Source organism: Lepisosteus platostomus, chromosome 8 (assembly GCF_059453375.1).
Source record: "Lepisosteus platostomus isolate fLepPlt1 chromosome 8, fLepPlt1.hap1, whole genome shotgun sequence".
NCBI lineage: Eukaryota > Metazoa > Chordata > Actinopteri > Semionotiformes > Lepisosteidae > Lepisosteus > Lepisosteus platostomus.
Window position 1 is genome coordinate 46,334,232 of NC_142618.1, and position 16,087 is coordinate 46,350,318.

General features: G+C 35.1%; 1 protein-coding gene across 1 annotated transcript in view; it reads left to right on the forward strand.

The window, feature by feature from the left end:
* Positions 1 to 13,685, forward strand: part of sugct (succinyl-CoA:glutarate-CoA transferase) — a 203,085-nt gene extending 189,400 nt beyond the window's left edge. Inside the window, exon 14 of the mRNA XM_088643711.1 lies at positions 10,158 to 13,685. Coding sequence (XP_088499837.1) covers positions 10,158 to 10,321 — 164 coding nt within the window. The 3' untranslated portion in view covers positions 10,322 to 13,685. The remainder of the gene's footprint in view (positions 1 to 10,157) is intronic.
* The last annotated feature ends 2,402 nt before the right edge of the window (positions 13,686 to 16,087 follow it).

The following is a 16,087-nucleotide window of genomic DNA, read 5'->3' on the forward strand; positions in this document are numbered from 1 at the left end:
TTCTGGTCTTTCATTGTAAGATATTCTCATTCCCTTAAAGTAAAAAGAAAAAAGAAGAATCAAAGCAGTATAGTTGGCATTGTGATAGCACATTTTTAATCTTGGCACACTTTCCAGTTTCAAATTACAGTGAGGAAAGAAGGAGGGAGGTTTCAATGATTATCTGCAAACCACCACATTCAGATTAAAATGGGTACATCGTCTCCTCAGCAGAATCCTTTTGAACCCACATGACAACTTAGTTCCTCTCAGTTTCTTTAATCAACTTCAGAAACTCTCTTTTAGTCCTTAATGCATGTTTCATGGGATGTGCAGCCCACACAATTGTGTAGCAGTACCATCACACATTTCTGTAAACTTTGTTCCCATATTCTGTCCTAGTTATGCTGACAGCCTTATAAATTTGTGCTCTGAACTATGATTTACTCTATATCACAATCTCATTCTGACAGAGGTCCCTATAAGAATTCTACATGTATACACATTCTCACTGAAAGCTACTGTATGTAAATTTAAAAGTGTATCATAAAGAAAGGAGGACATCTTGGTATAAATTACAGTATATTTGAACTCAGTGCAGTGGTACTCAACCAGCAAGCCAATTTATAATCAAATGTTAGTTTGTGAACTAAGTCTTCCCCAAAATGCTTTAGGGAAACAATACATATATTATACATATTCTTTCAAACATATAAGATCACTTTATTAGCTACTGTATACACAATTTCTTGCATTAGGAATTTGTCTTATCGCATTCCCCTACTTGCTCTCCATGAGACACACAGGTACACAGACAGGGAGAGGAGCTCCGGGTCAGAGCACAGGGTCAGCTATTTATACAGCACCCCTGGAGCAGTTGGTGTTAAGGGCCTTTCTCAGGGGCCCAACGGAGTAGGATTCCTCTGACAGCCACGGGATTTGAACTGGCAATCTTCCAGCCACAGATCCTTAGCCACAGAGCCACTGCTCCGCCCTGTATTTTTTATTTTTTTTAATATAAAAACACATAAAAAGGGATACAAGTTGGGAGTCCATCCTGGACACCAGTCTATTACAGGGTACACACAGGTATAGTTTAAAGTTAACCATTTGCTAGTTACCAGTTAACCGTACCAGAATTTGAAAGGTTGGTGGAAACCAGAGCACATGCTGAAAACCTGCATTCCCGAGAGAGAACATGCCAAATCTACCCAAAAGGTGACTATCAGGTCTGCTGATTTTCTCCCACCTTCCACTTTAACTTTCGGCCATATTTGTCTGAGTATACTGTACTGCATATTTCAAGTATCGTATTCCAAAACCCAGTCAAATGAAAAGTCCAAAAACCCAAAGCCGGGACACAACAGAGCTAACTGCAACTGTCATCACTCCCCTCATGAAGATACCAACGTAACTGTTCAAAAGATTTTGAATAGCTACTAATAAAAATGTTTTGCATTTTTTATATTGTTTATCAATTGGCCTAACAATATGCCATTGACAAAAGTGATACACCAGTAGTATTATACATTACATAGTAAGGGTGTGAATGACTAAAAATTGTGTATTTTTAGAACTTCTGTAATGAAGCAGACAAAATTTACAACAACAAAAATATGACAGCGGAGGAACTCTAAAGAAAATAAAGAACCACAAATAGAAAGGTGCCCTTCACAGCTTAGTTCATTTTCATCTGAGTGTGCTAAAGTGCTTAAAGAGGTCAAATCCAGATCAATCTTCCAGCAAACAATTCATTATAATATACAGTAACAATGTACTGTTAACTCTGATTAATAATGCTGTAAAAGTACATATTGAGATCAGTTTATAAGACAGAAATGCAATGCAATGAAGCAATATGAAAATTTTAAACAAGTTGTAGTACCACCAACCCCCAATATGTTCATACATCAATACTGTTTGGATTCAGTCGCAGACTCAAGGCTACGAAACAGTTACTTTGTCTTTTAACACAACAGTTTGTGCCATATTTGATGTAAATTTAAGTTCTAATGCAAATCAAACCTGAAAATGCCACCTTTCAACTTCTTTGTACTACATAGTATGTTATAGCAAACTATTTTTGTTTTTGCTAGATGTTTGAATGCACTGAAATACAAGAACAACAAAAGCAAAATGTTTGAGATGTGATGTAGTTTAATTTGAATAGAACGAGTAGTAAAATACTAGTGATTAACACTATTGAACAGAGAACCCACAGTGAATTCATTTTTGCAATGCTAAGAATAGCCTTTTTTCCCTACATTGGTCATGCAAGGTAATTATGTCAGCATGATTAGTTTTGGACAGTCTGTTTTAAAACTAAATGAAAATACTGTCTATGTGTAGAGTTGTTCTGCACAATCAATTTAATCCAAAACACTTTGCAAATGGGCAAAAAAGCTTTGTATGATGGTAGTTTGCTTCTTTCCTGCTGTCAGATTCCAGAAGTGGTTTTGCTTAGGATTATGAATTAGCTTGGAACAATGCAGAGGGAACCACAATTAATCATAGAGAGATCACAAAACACGTGCAACAGATGGGACATAAAGTAACAAAAAAATCTAAATGATCCCTTCAATGTTCAGGGAGATTTTACTTTTCTTGTACAGAATATCTAGTGCATGACCACTAGGGGGCTGTATCCACTGCTGTCTAAAAGTGATAGATGAATGTGGCTGTACAGGCGTGGTGTGGTGACCTCTGCTTTCTAGGATGTGTCCTGTTACTCAGAGAACTGTTTTTTTGGGTTTATCTGGACCTGTCTGTTGATTGCTGAAGCAGAAGATTTATTTCTTTGGGCAATTTGCCTCACAGATGAGGCCGCCTTCACTCATTGTCAAAAGCATTCAGACATTTTTCATTACTCAAGAGGGCGGTTGTTCTTTCGCTAATTACAGTAATCTTTTTGAATGGCTATTCATATGGATTCTTATTCAACTTATTCCTGGCATGGGTCACTACTGCCATGGTAGGACATATCCTGGAAGCACGGCAAAGAAGGTAGAGCATTTTTCACCTCCCAACATGGACAGTTTTCAAAGATCAATCATCCCAGCCAAAAGAGCACCCAGCAAAAAACCACACATGAACACTGGTAGAAGATGTACCTTCACAGATAAGTCACCTCTAGATCAGAATTGAAACCAGGACCCAGGAAGTTTCAGGCTGCAGAGCTATCGTATGCCCAGTAGAGTAGAAGAACAGAAGAAATGTTAAAATGATCCATCTTGCATATTTGGTTATTAATTGCTGATTTATCCAAGAATCAAAGAAAGGACATACTGTAACTAGGCCTAAGAAAAGGAGTTAATCCCTTCTTTGTGTCACTATTTTATTTTACAACTTTGCATTTCTATTGCACTTTACAATAGTCTCTGGGAATAAACAGAGAATTTGTGTAACTCAGAATGAAAATGACAAAGAAACAAAAGCTGTCAAGCTGTCCTATGTACAAAACAGAAATATGGCTAAATATACAGTACAGTATACTGCTGTAGGCAGTAAACTGTTGCAAAAAAGGGTACTTTTGATGTTAAGTTGTCTTGTGACTTCAAAAATAGTCATTACCTGTTTTAATAGTAGGTTTGTTTTCTTTTGTTCATCAGTTGTACATTGTACACTCATGGAAACTGCCAAGCATAGAAGATGATGACTACTGGCACTCAGTCCTGGATCTGATGTAGTGGAGAGCCTTTTAAAATACATTTTATGTGACAGTCTTGGCTCCCTTCAGGTTTGGACCTGTTAGATTAGATGGCATGTTTATTCTTGTAATTTGAGGCAATAGAACAATAGAATAAAAGACACTCTATGAATGAGAATGTACTGTATGTCAGAGTATATACTGTATATATAGTATATACTGTATGGATATTATTTGTCAGTGTATCCATGTGCGTATAAATTGTGACATCTAAGGTATAGAAGAGACTGGATACGTGTACTGTTGATATTAAAGTTAAGTAAATGCTGATTTTTCTTATTATCAGGACTTTATGTATCTTAAAACAGCCCCAGAAATAAGCACTTACAAATAATGGAAAGCCTGCTACTTTTACCGGAGTTCTCTTTATACTTTTCACGTCTATTTGGAGAGTTGACTGACTTAAGCCAATGATCAATTTTTACACAAAAAAAAACAGTTTTTCCACTCAATAATTTGTTTCATTGTAAACCTTAAAGACTGCCTTCAAGAATCCTTCCTTACGTAATCATCAAATCAGCCTCAGTCTTAACAATTCGGTCACTATGAAAAAGAGAGTGCAGGCTGTCTTTGACAGCACCTGTGTTCAGTTAACTCAGGGCAAAAATCCCATTGGCCTTAATAAGCTTTAGCCAGCTGGGAAATATAGTTTTTCATTCTTTTTTGACTCTTGGAACCACAGACTTCAAATGGGAAAAGGACAATAGGACCATATCCTGGGGTCATAATGGACACCCTCCCTGAACTTGCCTAACATTTTCTATACAGAACTTATTTGTATACATATCTGTATGTATGCATGTGTGTACACACCATGATTAATTTTGAGTGCAATTGTTGGACATTCTTGGTAATTGTTGCCTTTTACACAGTTTGAAACTTTGATAGTTTTGTTCTCTCAATATTCAACAATTCCATTATTACTTTAAACAGTATAATTACATTATGCTGTTTTGACAGTATAATGTAATATATGTTGTCATCCTCAAACCACTCTTTTTGTCTATACTTTGATGTGTGCACGTGTATAAATATATGTGAGTTATCTTGAAGAATTGTTGGACACATGCTAGATACAGCATTTGCTCTCAGTATTTTAGGTAAACGTCTAGGAACTCTATCACCCTTGGAAAGACAGTGTCATGTTGTCATCAGATCAAGCTCAATATTGCTTTTGTCCAAAAAATACATTATCGAACACAGTTGGCATTTGCATACATGAGATTGGGATTGGGGATGTTGTTTTTCAAATTCTATAACAAGTTTTCTGGCACTGTACAGTAGTTCTACTGCACAGTGCACTGCAGATTCTAATGCCTATTATATTGTCTTCTAGGCACCATAATGGTCAGGATATACAGTATTATATATTATCTTTAAGGTTATGGTTTGAACATTGTTAGGCTATAGATAAGCATTTTTCAATGTTTTACCTAAAGACACACCAATTCTTTTTGGGTGAGGTATTTACTGCACATAACATTTGGTTTGACAGCTTCTTTGTCCAATCCCGTACCTGCTGTACTTCAAAAACAGTGACTATTCACTCATTTCTTAACACATATAGTGTTTCTAATCTCTGGCACACATCTGCACCTGGTGCATTGAATTAAGTTTATTTAATTAACAAATATGGATCCAATTGCCATCCTTGATGTCTCACTTACCTTTGACTCTGAAATGAAAGCAGTTATCCAGGTTATTCCTAGAATGATAAATCATTTTCTAGAAACAAACTCATCCCATGGATATCTTTTGCCATGTTAAGGGAAACCATTAAAATTTGTTTAAATGGACTAGTAAATTCACAAAACAAAAAATAACAAAACATCAGAATTAATAGATTATCAAGATTAATTGACTGCTAATAAATTAATAAATTGGTAATATAGGGAAATCAATTCCTTAGCAAGAAACATGTGGAATAAACTGTACGACTTTGCAGTGAGTAAACTGAATAAAGTTAAAAAGCAACAAGTTACCTTAAAGGCATTTCATTCATCTAGAACATTCTGATATAAAGAAAGTTGAAACTAATTCTCTGCATTTACACACCCTCTGCATAGTCTTTTCTAAATTGTATATATACTGATGGAAAAAAGAAATGCAACACCTCCTCCACACTCTGGCCCTCCCTTCTGAGTGAAACAGGCTGAAGAGTGATTCATCTTTAAAGAGGACCTGATGCCACTGCTCACGAGTTCATCACGGCCTCTGTCTGGCCCAAGCCAGTCAGGTGTGACGTCTAGGAGGTGTGAGCTGAGGGCCTCTGACAGGTCGCCTTGCTCTCAGGCCAGCAGCATGGAGCCTCACTGTCCTGTCACTGATGCGGGCATTGTGTCTGCCGGCAGTTTCAGCAGCAGTACGGGTGGCAGATCTGAAACGGTCTCTCAGATGGAGCAGTCTGATGTGTCGGTCCTGCTTTGGTGTGGTCACTCGAGGGCGACCGGATCTTGGACAGTCATCTGTCCTGCCAGTCTTCTGAAACCTTCTCTGCAGTTGGGACACAGTGAAGCGGCTTACTCCATAGTGTCTGGCAACGCTGGCACATGACATGTAACATGACATGACAATGGCCCTCCCCTTTGCTTCTGATGACATTTGAGGCATTATGGAATGCACAGAAAACTAACTAAGTGTGGCCTTTTTCTTGCAGTGACATAAGTTTTGAATTAAGCCCTTTTTAAAGGTGACCTGATCAGGCATTGCACCTGAGCTTTCGTGTGATTGGCAATTTGCAGTACCGTACTGCAGAAGCTGTATTGCTGGTCAGACGGCTTTAAACAAACTGACAACTATAGTATTCTCATTCTAGAAAATGTTGGGTTTCTTTTTTCCATTAGTATTGTACAATGAATGCTTATCTGCAGTCTGAACACCCAAACACTTTTAAGTTCTTAGTTCAAAATAATACTTTTGGGTCTCGTGGTTAGAATCTATTTGAGATTTTCTTCACAGCATGATTCATGGTTTGTAAACAAATGATCTTTTTAATAATTGCCATAATAATTGCAACACTGAAGAGAGCAAAAACTAACTTTCTACCATGACAAAGAACATCATCTGCCAAATGCTTCAGACACACATGAACGCATCAGGGGGTGGAACTGAAAGTAGCACACAACAGACTCATCACTCACCAGCTACTGTAGCACATGAGCTGCTCAAAATGTGACTGGTGCCGGGATTTTTATTTTTGTATTAGTCCCCCTTCTAGTCATGCCAGGGAGTAGGTTTTGTATTGTTTAGTCCAGAAGGAAGGGTAACTCCTACTGATTTGCCAAGACCACTTCCTGTAACATCTGATTTTCATTAGATATCTTTCAAGAAGTAACCAGGCCCAACCTTGTGTAGCTTCTGAAGGCCTGATGAGATGAAATTTCAAAGAGGTATGGCAGAAGTATTAACATTTTAACAAGGCTAAAAAACTTGGAAGCTTTATTTTTGGCTTTCCTTTCATGTCTCGTTTTTTTATTTGATTGTTGACTGCATTAATATCTGCAAGAAAGTGCACATTGTGAAATGGTTACCATTTTACAATGAAATGGTGTTATTCTCTGTATATGAACTCATATTTATTGATAAATAATGCAATTAGTGTAATGCAAGAACTGTCAGTTAAGGTATATATTATTTTATCCTTAATAAGGTATGAGACAGAATCCATGTTAGAAAGTATTTTTGGTATTAAATTGTTTTTGGTCAATTTTGTGACAAAGGTGATTGTTGCTAGTAATAAGAAGCAAGTTATTAAATTCATAGAACAAATTAACACAATGTATTAAGTGTACAGTTATTCAGAAAAAAATGCATTTCAAATCTTAATACATAGATCAGATATTCAATCACCTATATAAGGGGTGTAATAGTGGGAGAAATGAAACAATGTGCCATATTCAATAATGCAGATAACTGAGTGCATTCCAATTGATGAGTTTAAGTCCAACCACAGTATTTCATTATTATTATATCCTGTTCCATGAACGGTCTGCTGGGTACTGTGGAGCTCAAGCTATGTCTAATGGCAAGGACAATCATGGCAATCATGTAGTAGCTTACATTAAAAATTACTATGTTTAGTATAACATCTTAGAACCTCATAATAAGTGCAAGAAGCTTATAATTCAATCACAATTACATTTTTTTTTGTCCAGAAACCAATGGGATTTTGTTTAATAATATTGATTATCTGAATATGGATTTTGCAATATGCAGTTATCACTGAGAGAGGCATATTTCTAAATTTTATTATATATAATGTGTACTGTATATGTTTCCTTATAATGTTTATTGGTGTTTTGTTTCTGAATGTATTTACAATGCATACATTCATAGATTATTCCATAAGTACAGTTTAGTCTATACCACTGTATATAACAGAATCCAAAGAAATTTATACACCACTGTAATGTATTCCAACTAACTGAAAGTTGGAATTTACTGTACTTTTAGAAAAACAATCACACTGCAACCCAGGGGACATTATGAGTGCTGTATTTTCTAGTTTCAACTACAATGAAATTAAATACAGTAATGTAAAACAAAATCAGGATTTCTTTAGTTGTTTTTTTTATAATTTATAGGTTTGCTCCTTTTCTTTAAGACGATATTAACACCCACTCATTGCTTTCTCACAATTGAGGTTGGGAAGCCTATTCATCTAAAATGATGTGACAAATGAGACACAAACACACTCTCACCAGGGCCAGTTTTCCCAGAAGATTTAGCCTACCTGTATATCTATGAACTGTGGGGGGGAACTGGAGGGACTGTTTGTCCTTTTAATAAGTTTTTTGGAAAACCTAATGCAAAGGTGAAAGATTTTTTGCCAACGCATCAGGTGAAATGTATGCGCATACTTTAAGTGTCCAAAAGAATAAACATCTACCTCACTTCCGTAGCCTGGGAGAGTATTTCTGAAAAAAGTCTTAGAATGGCCAATATAAACCTCATTAGAAAAGAAATAACAACAAAGAATGAGTAAGACACTGTGCACAGAAAGAAAAGACACAGATAAGATAAATGACAGGGTCAGTAAGGGCTAAATGATCAAGAGAACTCTGACTGCTTTAGGATAAAAAATAACACAATTCTTCCATTTACGTGTAGTGCAATTTGGCTTTAGTTAATGAATAAATCAAAATGATAGAAAATGATGGGAAATGATCTTCCACTTCAATTGTGCTTCCCCTTGTGGCTTTTTTCTGACTGGAACATTTTCTTTTCCAGTTTTGCCAAATGTACGTTATATAGTGGAAACAGACGTGTAAAATATGGCAGTAATTAGTTACAACAAAAAACAGTTGAAGGGAAAAATACATTGTATTGTTAAGTATTCAGTCTCTGTTGTTGGCAAATTTCACATACTCTTACATAATCTAATCTTACATAAGGTAATAAATCACATATTTCTTTTAAAATTGTCCAGTGATTACAAATCAATGAAGAACAGCTGATCTTTTAGGCCTCAGGCAATAGTTGGAACCATACAGAAAGGTAGAGAATCTCTCAGCCTTCACTTATAGTACTATATTTTCCTGCTGCCTTTAGGTTGAATTGCACTAAGAGTAAAAATCAGAAAAATGGCAAAAACATAGTTATGAGTTACAGTAATATAAATGTGTACCTCGAAACCATTTTCATGTATTAATTCAACACATAAAAATGATGCTGGAATGGAATATTTGAAATATAAACACACTATCTCAGTGTATCTAATTTAACTTTCTTATACTTTTGAGGATTACGTGTGCAGCAAACGTGATGTGACCTTTATCTTTTTGTCCTGTACCAAGCTGTTGCTGAGTTTGAATAATGATAAGCTCTTTCAGACTATTGGGAGTAGTGTAGGAAAAATGATCAGTGAATTAAATGTCATAATATATCAAATGTACATACTGTACCATGAAATGTTGATATATAGGGAATACTGTATATAAATACATACTGTAGGTGAATAAACTGCACCTTTTATGTGAAATTCACAGAGCTCAAACAGAATATACTATATAAACTGACTATTCTGACACAAAGGAAATTGAAGAGTTTCTTGGCATGTGTTGCTGGCACTGGGATAAGCAGAAATATCTGTCATATTTCAGCATAAAAATAACAAACATATTACTAGAACTCAGGTGTGATGGGAGTTACGAGACTTAAGAAAATCATGAAATCAAGACTTCATTTGTTAATAGGCCAAAAAATGTCTGATCTCTGATCTGCTTAAGTTCATCCAGTTCTTTCTGACTGTAAAATGATAGTTCTTCTTATTTATGTCTTAATTTTCAGAACAGATTATCTGTCGGATTCTTAATATACATATTGCTCCAGGTCTTGAGGTGGTGTTTATAGAGATGTTATTACTATCTTAATAATGCCGTGGCGCTGTTCCTAAAATAAATACTACAGTATATCATGTTTCATAATACCGTAAGTTAATGTTATCGTTCTTTCTTTTCTTCTCCCTGAACAGGCCCTGCTGTACGGTTCAGTGATTTTAAGACTACTAATCCAAAGCCGCCTCCTCTGACTGGCCAGCACACTGTAGAGATTCTGAAGCACAACCTTGGCTACACTGATGACTACATCAAGGAGCTGCTAAAAGCTGGGACAGTGACCCAAAATGAGGTTCACTGAATCCCACTCCCACGGAATTCTTTTATACCTTCATATAATCTGCAGAACTCATATAAAGTATTATACTAAGAAATCACAGTAACGGTATATCTATTAAAAGATGTTAAAAGCGTTGTGTAACTTCACCTGAGACTTTAAAGAATGTCTTTGTAATTAATTCATTAAATGAGTATTTGAGAGCAAAACCAAACTTTAAAAGCAAAAAAATAATGGCACAAACAGATCTTCTGAATAAAAAGACAAAAGCAGGCTGTACTTTTGCACATGCAACTACAGTAAATCTGCTTTTTTCATTTTTTAATGATTTCACTTCTTATGCTTATGTGCTTGTGCAGTACCTTATGTATTCATAAAATAAATGAAAGGAGTGTGATAAATGTTTAAACAATTGTAGTGCTGGCAGAAACTGTCTGATGTTTTGTTATTCTGTACATTTTATTTTAATAATTTAACCTAAATTAAAACATTTTTTAATATTACTGTGAGAGGGCAGTGGGTTTAGATGAGAATGGAGATTCAGTACTGATCTGAACCTAATGTAATCTCACAATTACACAAGAATGACAAGGGGTCTGCACTTTTTCTGTCTATATTATGATTGTGTTTTGTTAAATGAATTCCTATCCTTTTTTTCACTTCATCAGTAATGTGAACATTGGTGAAGCAGCAAAGAAACTCTGTAGTTTCCATGATGTTTTGTATGAATTAAAGATACAGATTAAAGATGCAGATTGTAACAAATGCATAGTGTTCAAAAATGGAATTCAGAACATTAAAGTATACATAAATCTAAACATAAAAAATATTATTTTTATAAAAAGTCAGAGGTAGAAAATTGCAAACCTGTTTCCATTACTTTACTTGGTGAAGCTGATTTATGTACTTTTAATTTTAGCTACTAATTTTCAATTAAAGCATATTTAATGTTTCAAATTACTACATTACAGTTGTAATTAAAATCCTTTATTTTTCTATTAAATAATTGTACTCTAACGGAAATACAAAGTCTTCATTATGCCTGTAAAATACATACTTCCAATGTGTTTGTCATGCATATGTAATATCATACTAGTGCTCATCTTGATGAAGATCAACTTCTCGCAGCTGACAAAAAAATAACCGTTCCATAAATGTTCTGAAATGAACAGACAGTGAATGAATAATTGTTAATTTTGTTTTGTAAATGCAACCAAATGTATTTAACAATGCATCTTTTTGTCTTCAGAGAAGCTCAGGATGTACTGTACAATGCCTTACAAAAGTTTTCACCCCCCTACTTTTCGCATTTTATTGTGTTACAGCATGGAACCATGTATTTGAGAATTGTTGCCACTCATCAACACAAAGTACTCTATAATGTAAAAGTGAAAATAAATTTAGACATTTTACTAAAATAAATGAAAAGTAAAAAACAGAAAATAAATGAATGCATAAGTACCCCTACCCCTCCCCCCCTTGCTTTGACACACCTAAATTACCTCTGAAGCAAACAACTCTCTTCTCACAGAATTACTTGACTGGAGTCCACCTGTGTGCAGTTGAGGTGTTTCACATGATTTCAGAATAAATACACCTGTGTCTGGGAGCTTCCCCACTAAGTTAGTGCATTTCCAAGGTAACACTACACCATGAAGACCAAGGAACATTCCAAGCAGATCTGAGACAAGGTTCTTGAAAAATACCAGTCAGGGCAAGGATATACAGTAAGACAATTTCCAAGGCAATGAATATACCTCAAAGCACAGTGAAGTCCATCATTAAAAAAGTGAGAAAATATGGAACAACTGTGAATCTGCCCAGAACTGTCCATCTTTCAAAACTGAGTGTCTGGGCAAGAAGAGCCGGAGTGGAGCTGGAGTGGCTTATAACTAAAAAGGTTAATGTCCTGGAGTGGCCCAGTCAAAGCCCAGAACTCAATCCAATTGAGCATCTGTGGAATTGCTTAAAAATTGCTGTTCACAAACGGTCCCCATCCAACTTCATGGAGCTTGAGCAATTTTACCAAAAAGAATAGGCAAATATTCCATTGTCAAGATGTGCAATGCTGATAGAGACTTATCAAAAGAGACTCACAGCTGTAATTGCTCCCAAAGGTGGTCCTACCAAGTATTAACTCTGCGGGGGTGAATACTTATGCATTTAATTATTTTCTGTTTTTAATTTTTTAAATTAATTTAGTAAAATGTCTGGGTTGTTTTTTTTCTGACATTATAGAGTACATTGTGTTGATGAGTGGCAAAAAGTCTCAGTTAAGTACATGATGGTTTCGTGCTGTAACACAATAAAATGTGAAAAAGTCCAAGGGGGGTGAATACTTTTCCAAGGCACTGTATATTGGTGTAGCTGGTGTATCTATTTGCTCAATTTTTTTGTGGACTGATTCCAAAATGAATGAAAAAAAATCCAATCCCATCATATAAATGATTTCCTGAATTAATCCAATTAATTTTGAATTTGAATTTGATTATAAATAGGGAATCCAAATGAGTAAGTCATTTATCTTAAAAGCATAGCATTGGCATTAAGTATTGCTTTTATTTTTATGTCAGTTTAAATCTGCATCCATTTCCACTTAAGATAGTCATAGTGCCTTCTACACCCTCACCTCAATGTCTTTATACACTTAAACCTAAGCATGTCTGTAGTGTAACACAAGCACATCATTGAATTAAAGAGTACAGCACAGTCCTCTGGCTTTTTACCTGGGTAAAATGCCCACTGCTGTTTCATACAGATACTGTATAAACATGTCCTTCTGTAACATTAGTAGAGTACTTCTGTAACATCAGTACATTATAACAACAGCAGAATAGTTTCTGGGAAAAAAAAGTACCTACTGTTCATGAACTCTTAAATTTAGAATATTATAGTGCAGTTAACTGCCATGACTTAGTGTTTGTAGATCTTGAAGGGCAAATTGGGAACAAAACTATAACATACAATAACTAGGAAGTAAATATTTGTTCTGCTAGTGTAATTAACATGCCCAAATACACTCAACAATTAGATTTTAATTGAACTAAACCCTGTTTCTACATGGAAACATGCTCTCTTAATATATATATATATTTTCCACTGTTAGCTGCTGCTGTTATTTTTTGGTCTATTTACAGTACATTGGTCTCTGATGAGGCAAACTGAACAAACAAGTCCCAATTTTTTTCAATGTATGTACAGTATAAACTTGACAGGATGCTTGAAGGAGCAGGTGCTTGAAGTTAATTGGCTAACACCAGTTAGAAATACTGAAACTGAATTGTTGCCCTGAAAAGAAAATAACAATTAAAAATAAATGTTATCTAACAAAGAAGAACATTCCACCAAAGGTATTTTCTTTGTCTTAAATAAATTGCTTTAGAGAAAATATGTCCTGTTATAAATGCTTGTGGGGCCTTTTATTTTCAATATAAATAATTCACAAACAATGCAAAGAAATTTTTAAATATATATACAGTATTTTAATTTTGGAATTTACTCACCCTACATATCTGCAGTTTGCTAAATTCCAAGGCTATTTACTATCAGTGAGCATGAAAGATTTTGGCTGAATATGTGGCCATTTCAGTTAAGTAAGTAAAGGAGCTAAAATGCAAAGAAAATATTAAAAAATTAACAATCTTTATTTTACTTTTGAATGAATGTCTTTTGCAGTCCATGCAGACTCAGACGTTCTATATTTTATTAAACCTAGGCTTTTTCATGGTAACAGATGACGGAAAATAATATTAATGACCAGTTAAACTATCCAAAGACATGCCATTTTGACAGTTCCACTTCAGACAAGTGTGCTCCCTCTAAATTTTCCACTTTTCACATCAAAGTTTAACTTGTCATAAAATGTAAAACATTGTATGTGTTGGTGTTGGTTCAAAAACATTATAATGTATGCAGGTTTCAAGTTGCTTTGCATTGTTACAGTTTCCACATTCATCAGACTCTAAAATAATATTTTTAAATATTATATAAAATATTTTTTCAAGGTCCTGAGTGAGTATTACCAAGATTAATTTGTAAGTTGAATTTTATTTGATTGCTTTTACATACTGTACAGTACCTCTACAGAACAACACTTGCCAACCCATACACTACATGTGGACATTCCAACATAAAGCAAACAGCTGACCTTCACAGAAATGTCATTTAATTGAATGCAATACTTTGTATGAAGTGTAACTTGTGGAAAATTCCATATTCACTTTTTTTCTTCCTTGGAAAAGGCATTGCCCAAAAACTGTTGAATAAAAAAGCCCACACCTTCATACATTGCAAAATATAGGATTATTTAACCATGTAATTCTTGCAAAGTACAAACTCAGGATGCACTTTGCAAGAATGGTTGCTTTGTTTAATATTTTTATCGGGTATGGATTCCACACATACAACTGAAACTGTGAGTTTAACTAAATCAGTACTGACATTGACCAATAAACATTATAAATGCAGTTGAATTACATAATTAAGTCTTATTTTGATATGATATTGTTACAGCTTTAGGTGACTGAGAAGTGTCTCTTTTTAAATATTTTTATAGATTTTAAATAAAGTTTGTCAGACTTGACAGAGTAAACACTTCTAGCTTCAGAGCAGAGAGGAGGTTTGCTGAGGTCTGGGGGTGCCTTGAGCAGAAACAATTGTAAAGTTGACTTTAGTATACCTAAGTAAGTTATGGGTTAATGGTTGTCAAGGAGTAGTACAGACACACAATACAAGATCACAGAGCAAAAGAGGAAGGAAGAAATAGAGGAGACACAAGAGTATGGAAGAGTTGGGACTTGAACCTTGCACCAGGCGAGAGATCCTACTTCATGATCATCCAGACCTGAGTGGAGCTAAATTTGAGCCCTGCTTGAGAGAGCATGTGTGTGTTTTAGGGAACATTGGTTTCCTGGAAAAAGGATACCTCAGAAACGTCTTTCCTGCTTAGGGTGCATTTTTCTGGATAGGGATATAGGTTCCCATTTATTTGTGGCATCTTGGGTGCAGAGAGAGAAATTTAACTGCAGTTTGCATTGTATTTAGTTAGAAGGCAGCTTATCTCTTATGTGGCCTCTGTAGGCATTAAGAGTTTAATGCTTAGTAGCAGTCTGTGGTTTTCGGGGTGACCTGAATGCCAGACCTCTGATACGCCTCGTTTGTAAATACTGTACATAGAGTAACTTCTGTGTTGTATGTTTTGTTATGTGTGGTGTAGTTTGTGTCTTGTGATCTTTAAGAAATATTTGTTTAACTAAGTATGCCTGGATTATTACTCCTCTCACCAAAGCTGTGGCAGAGAACAAAGAATTCATGTGCCTTATACCTTATAATTCATGTAATTATACCAGCTTGTATATTTCTAGAAATCACTTACAAATTGGAGGTTATGAATAATTATTTCCCTTAATGACTAAACCGCTCGGTCAAATTCTGATTTTCACCATTTGGTCTCTGATGTGATTAAGCGTTGTCACACTTGTTATGTTATGTTGGTAGTAATGTTGTGCAGTTCATCATATGTAACAATATTTCTATCTTTGGTGGGTCAATATGCTTGAATAAGGTGATAAGACAAAAATATTCTATACAGAAAGTTCATGTCTATTTTTTTATCTTGCAGTAAGCTTACATATATGCCTGCCAAACTAATCAACATGAAAAAGTTGTTATTTTCAAAGATGGAGGTTTAATGAACACAGCCACTGTATCCAATATTAATGTTGCCCTGGATGACTTACAGTATGTAAAGTTTTGAGGTTTGCCCACAGTGTATTTTTTACATTTCCTTAA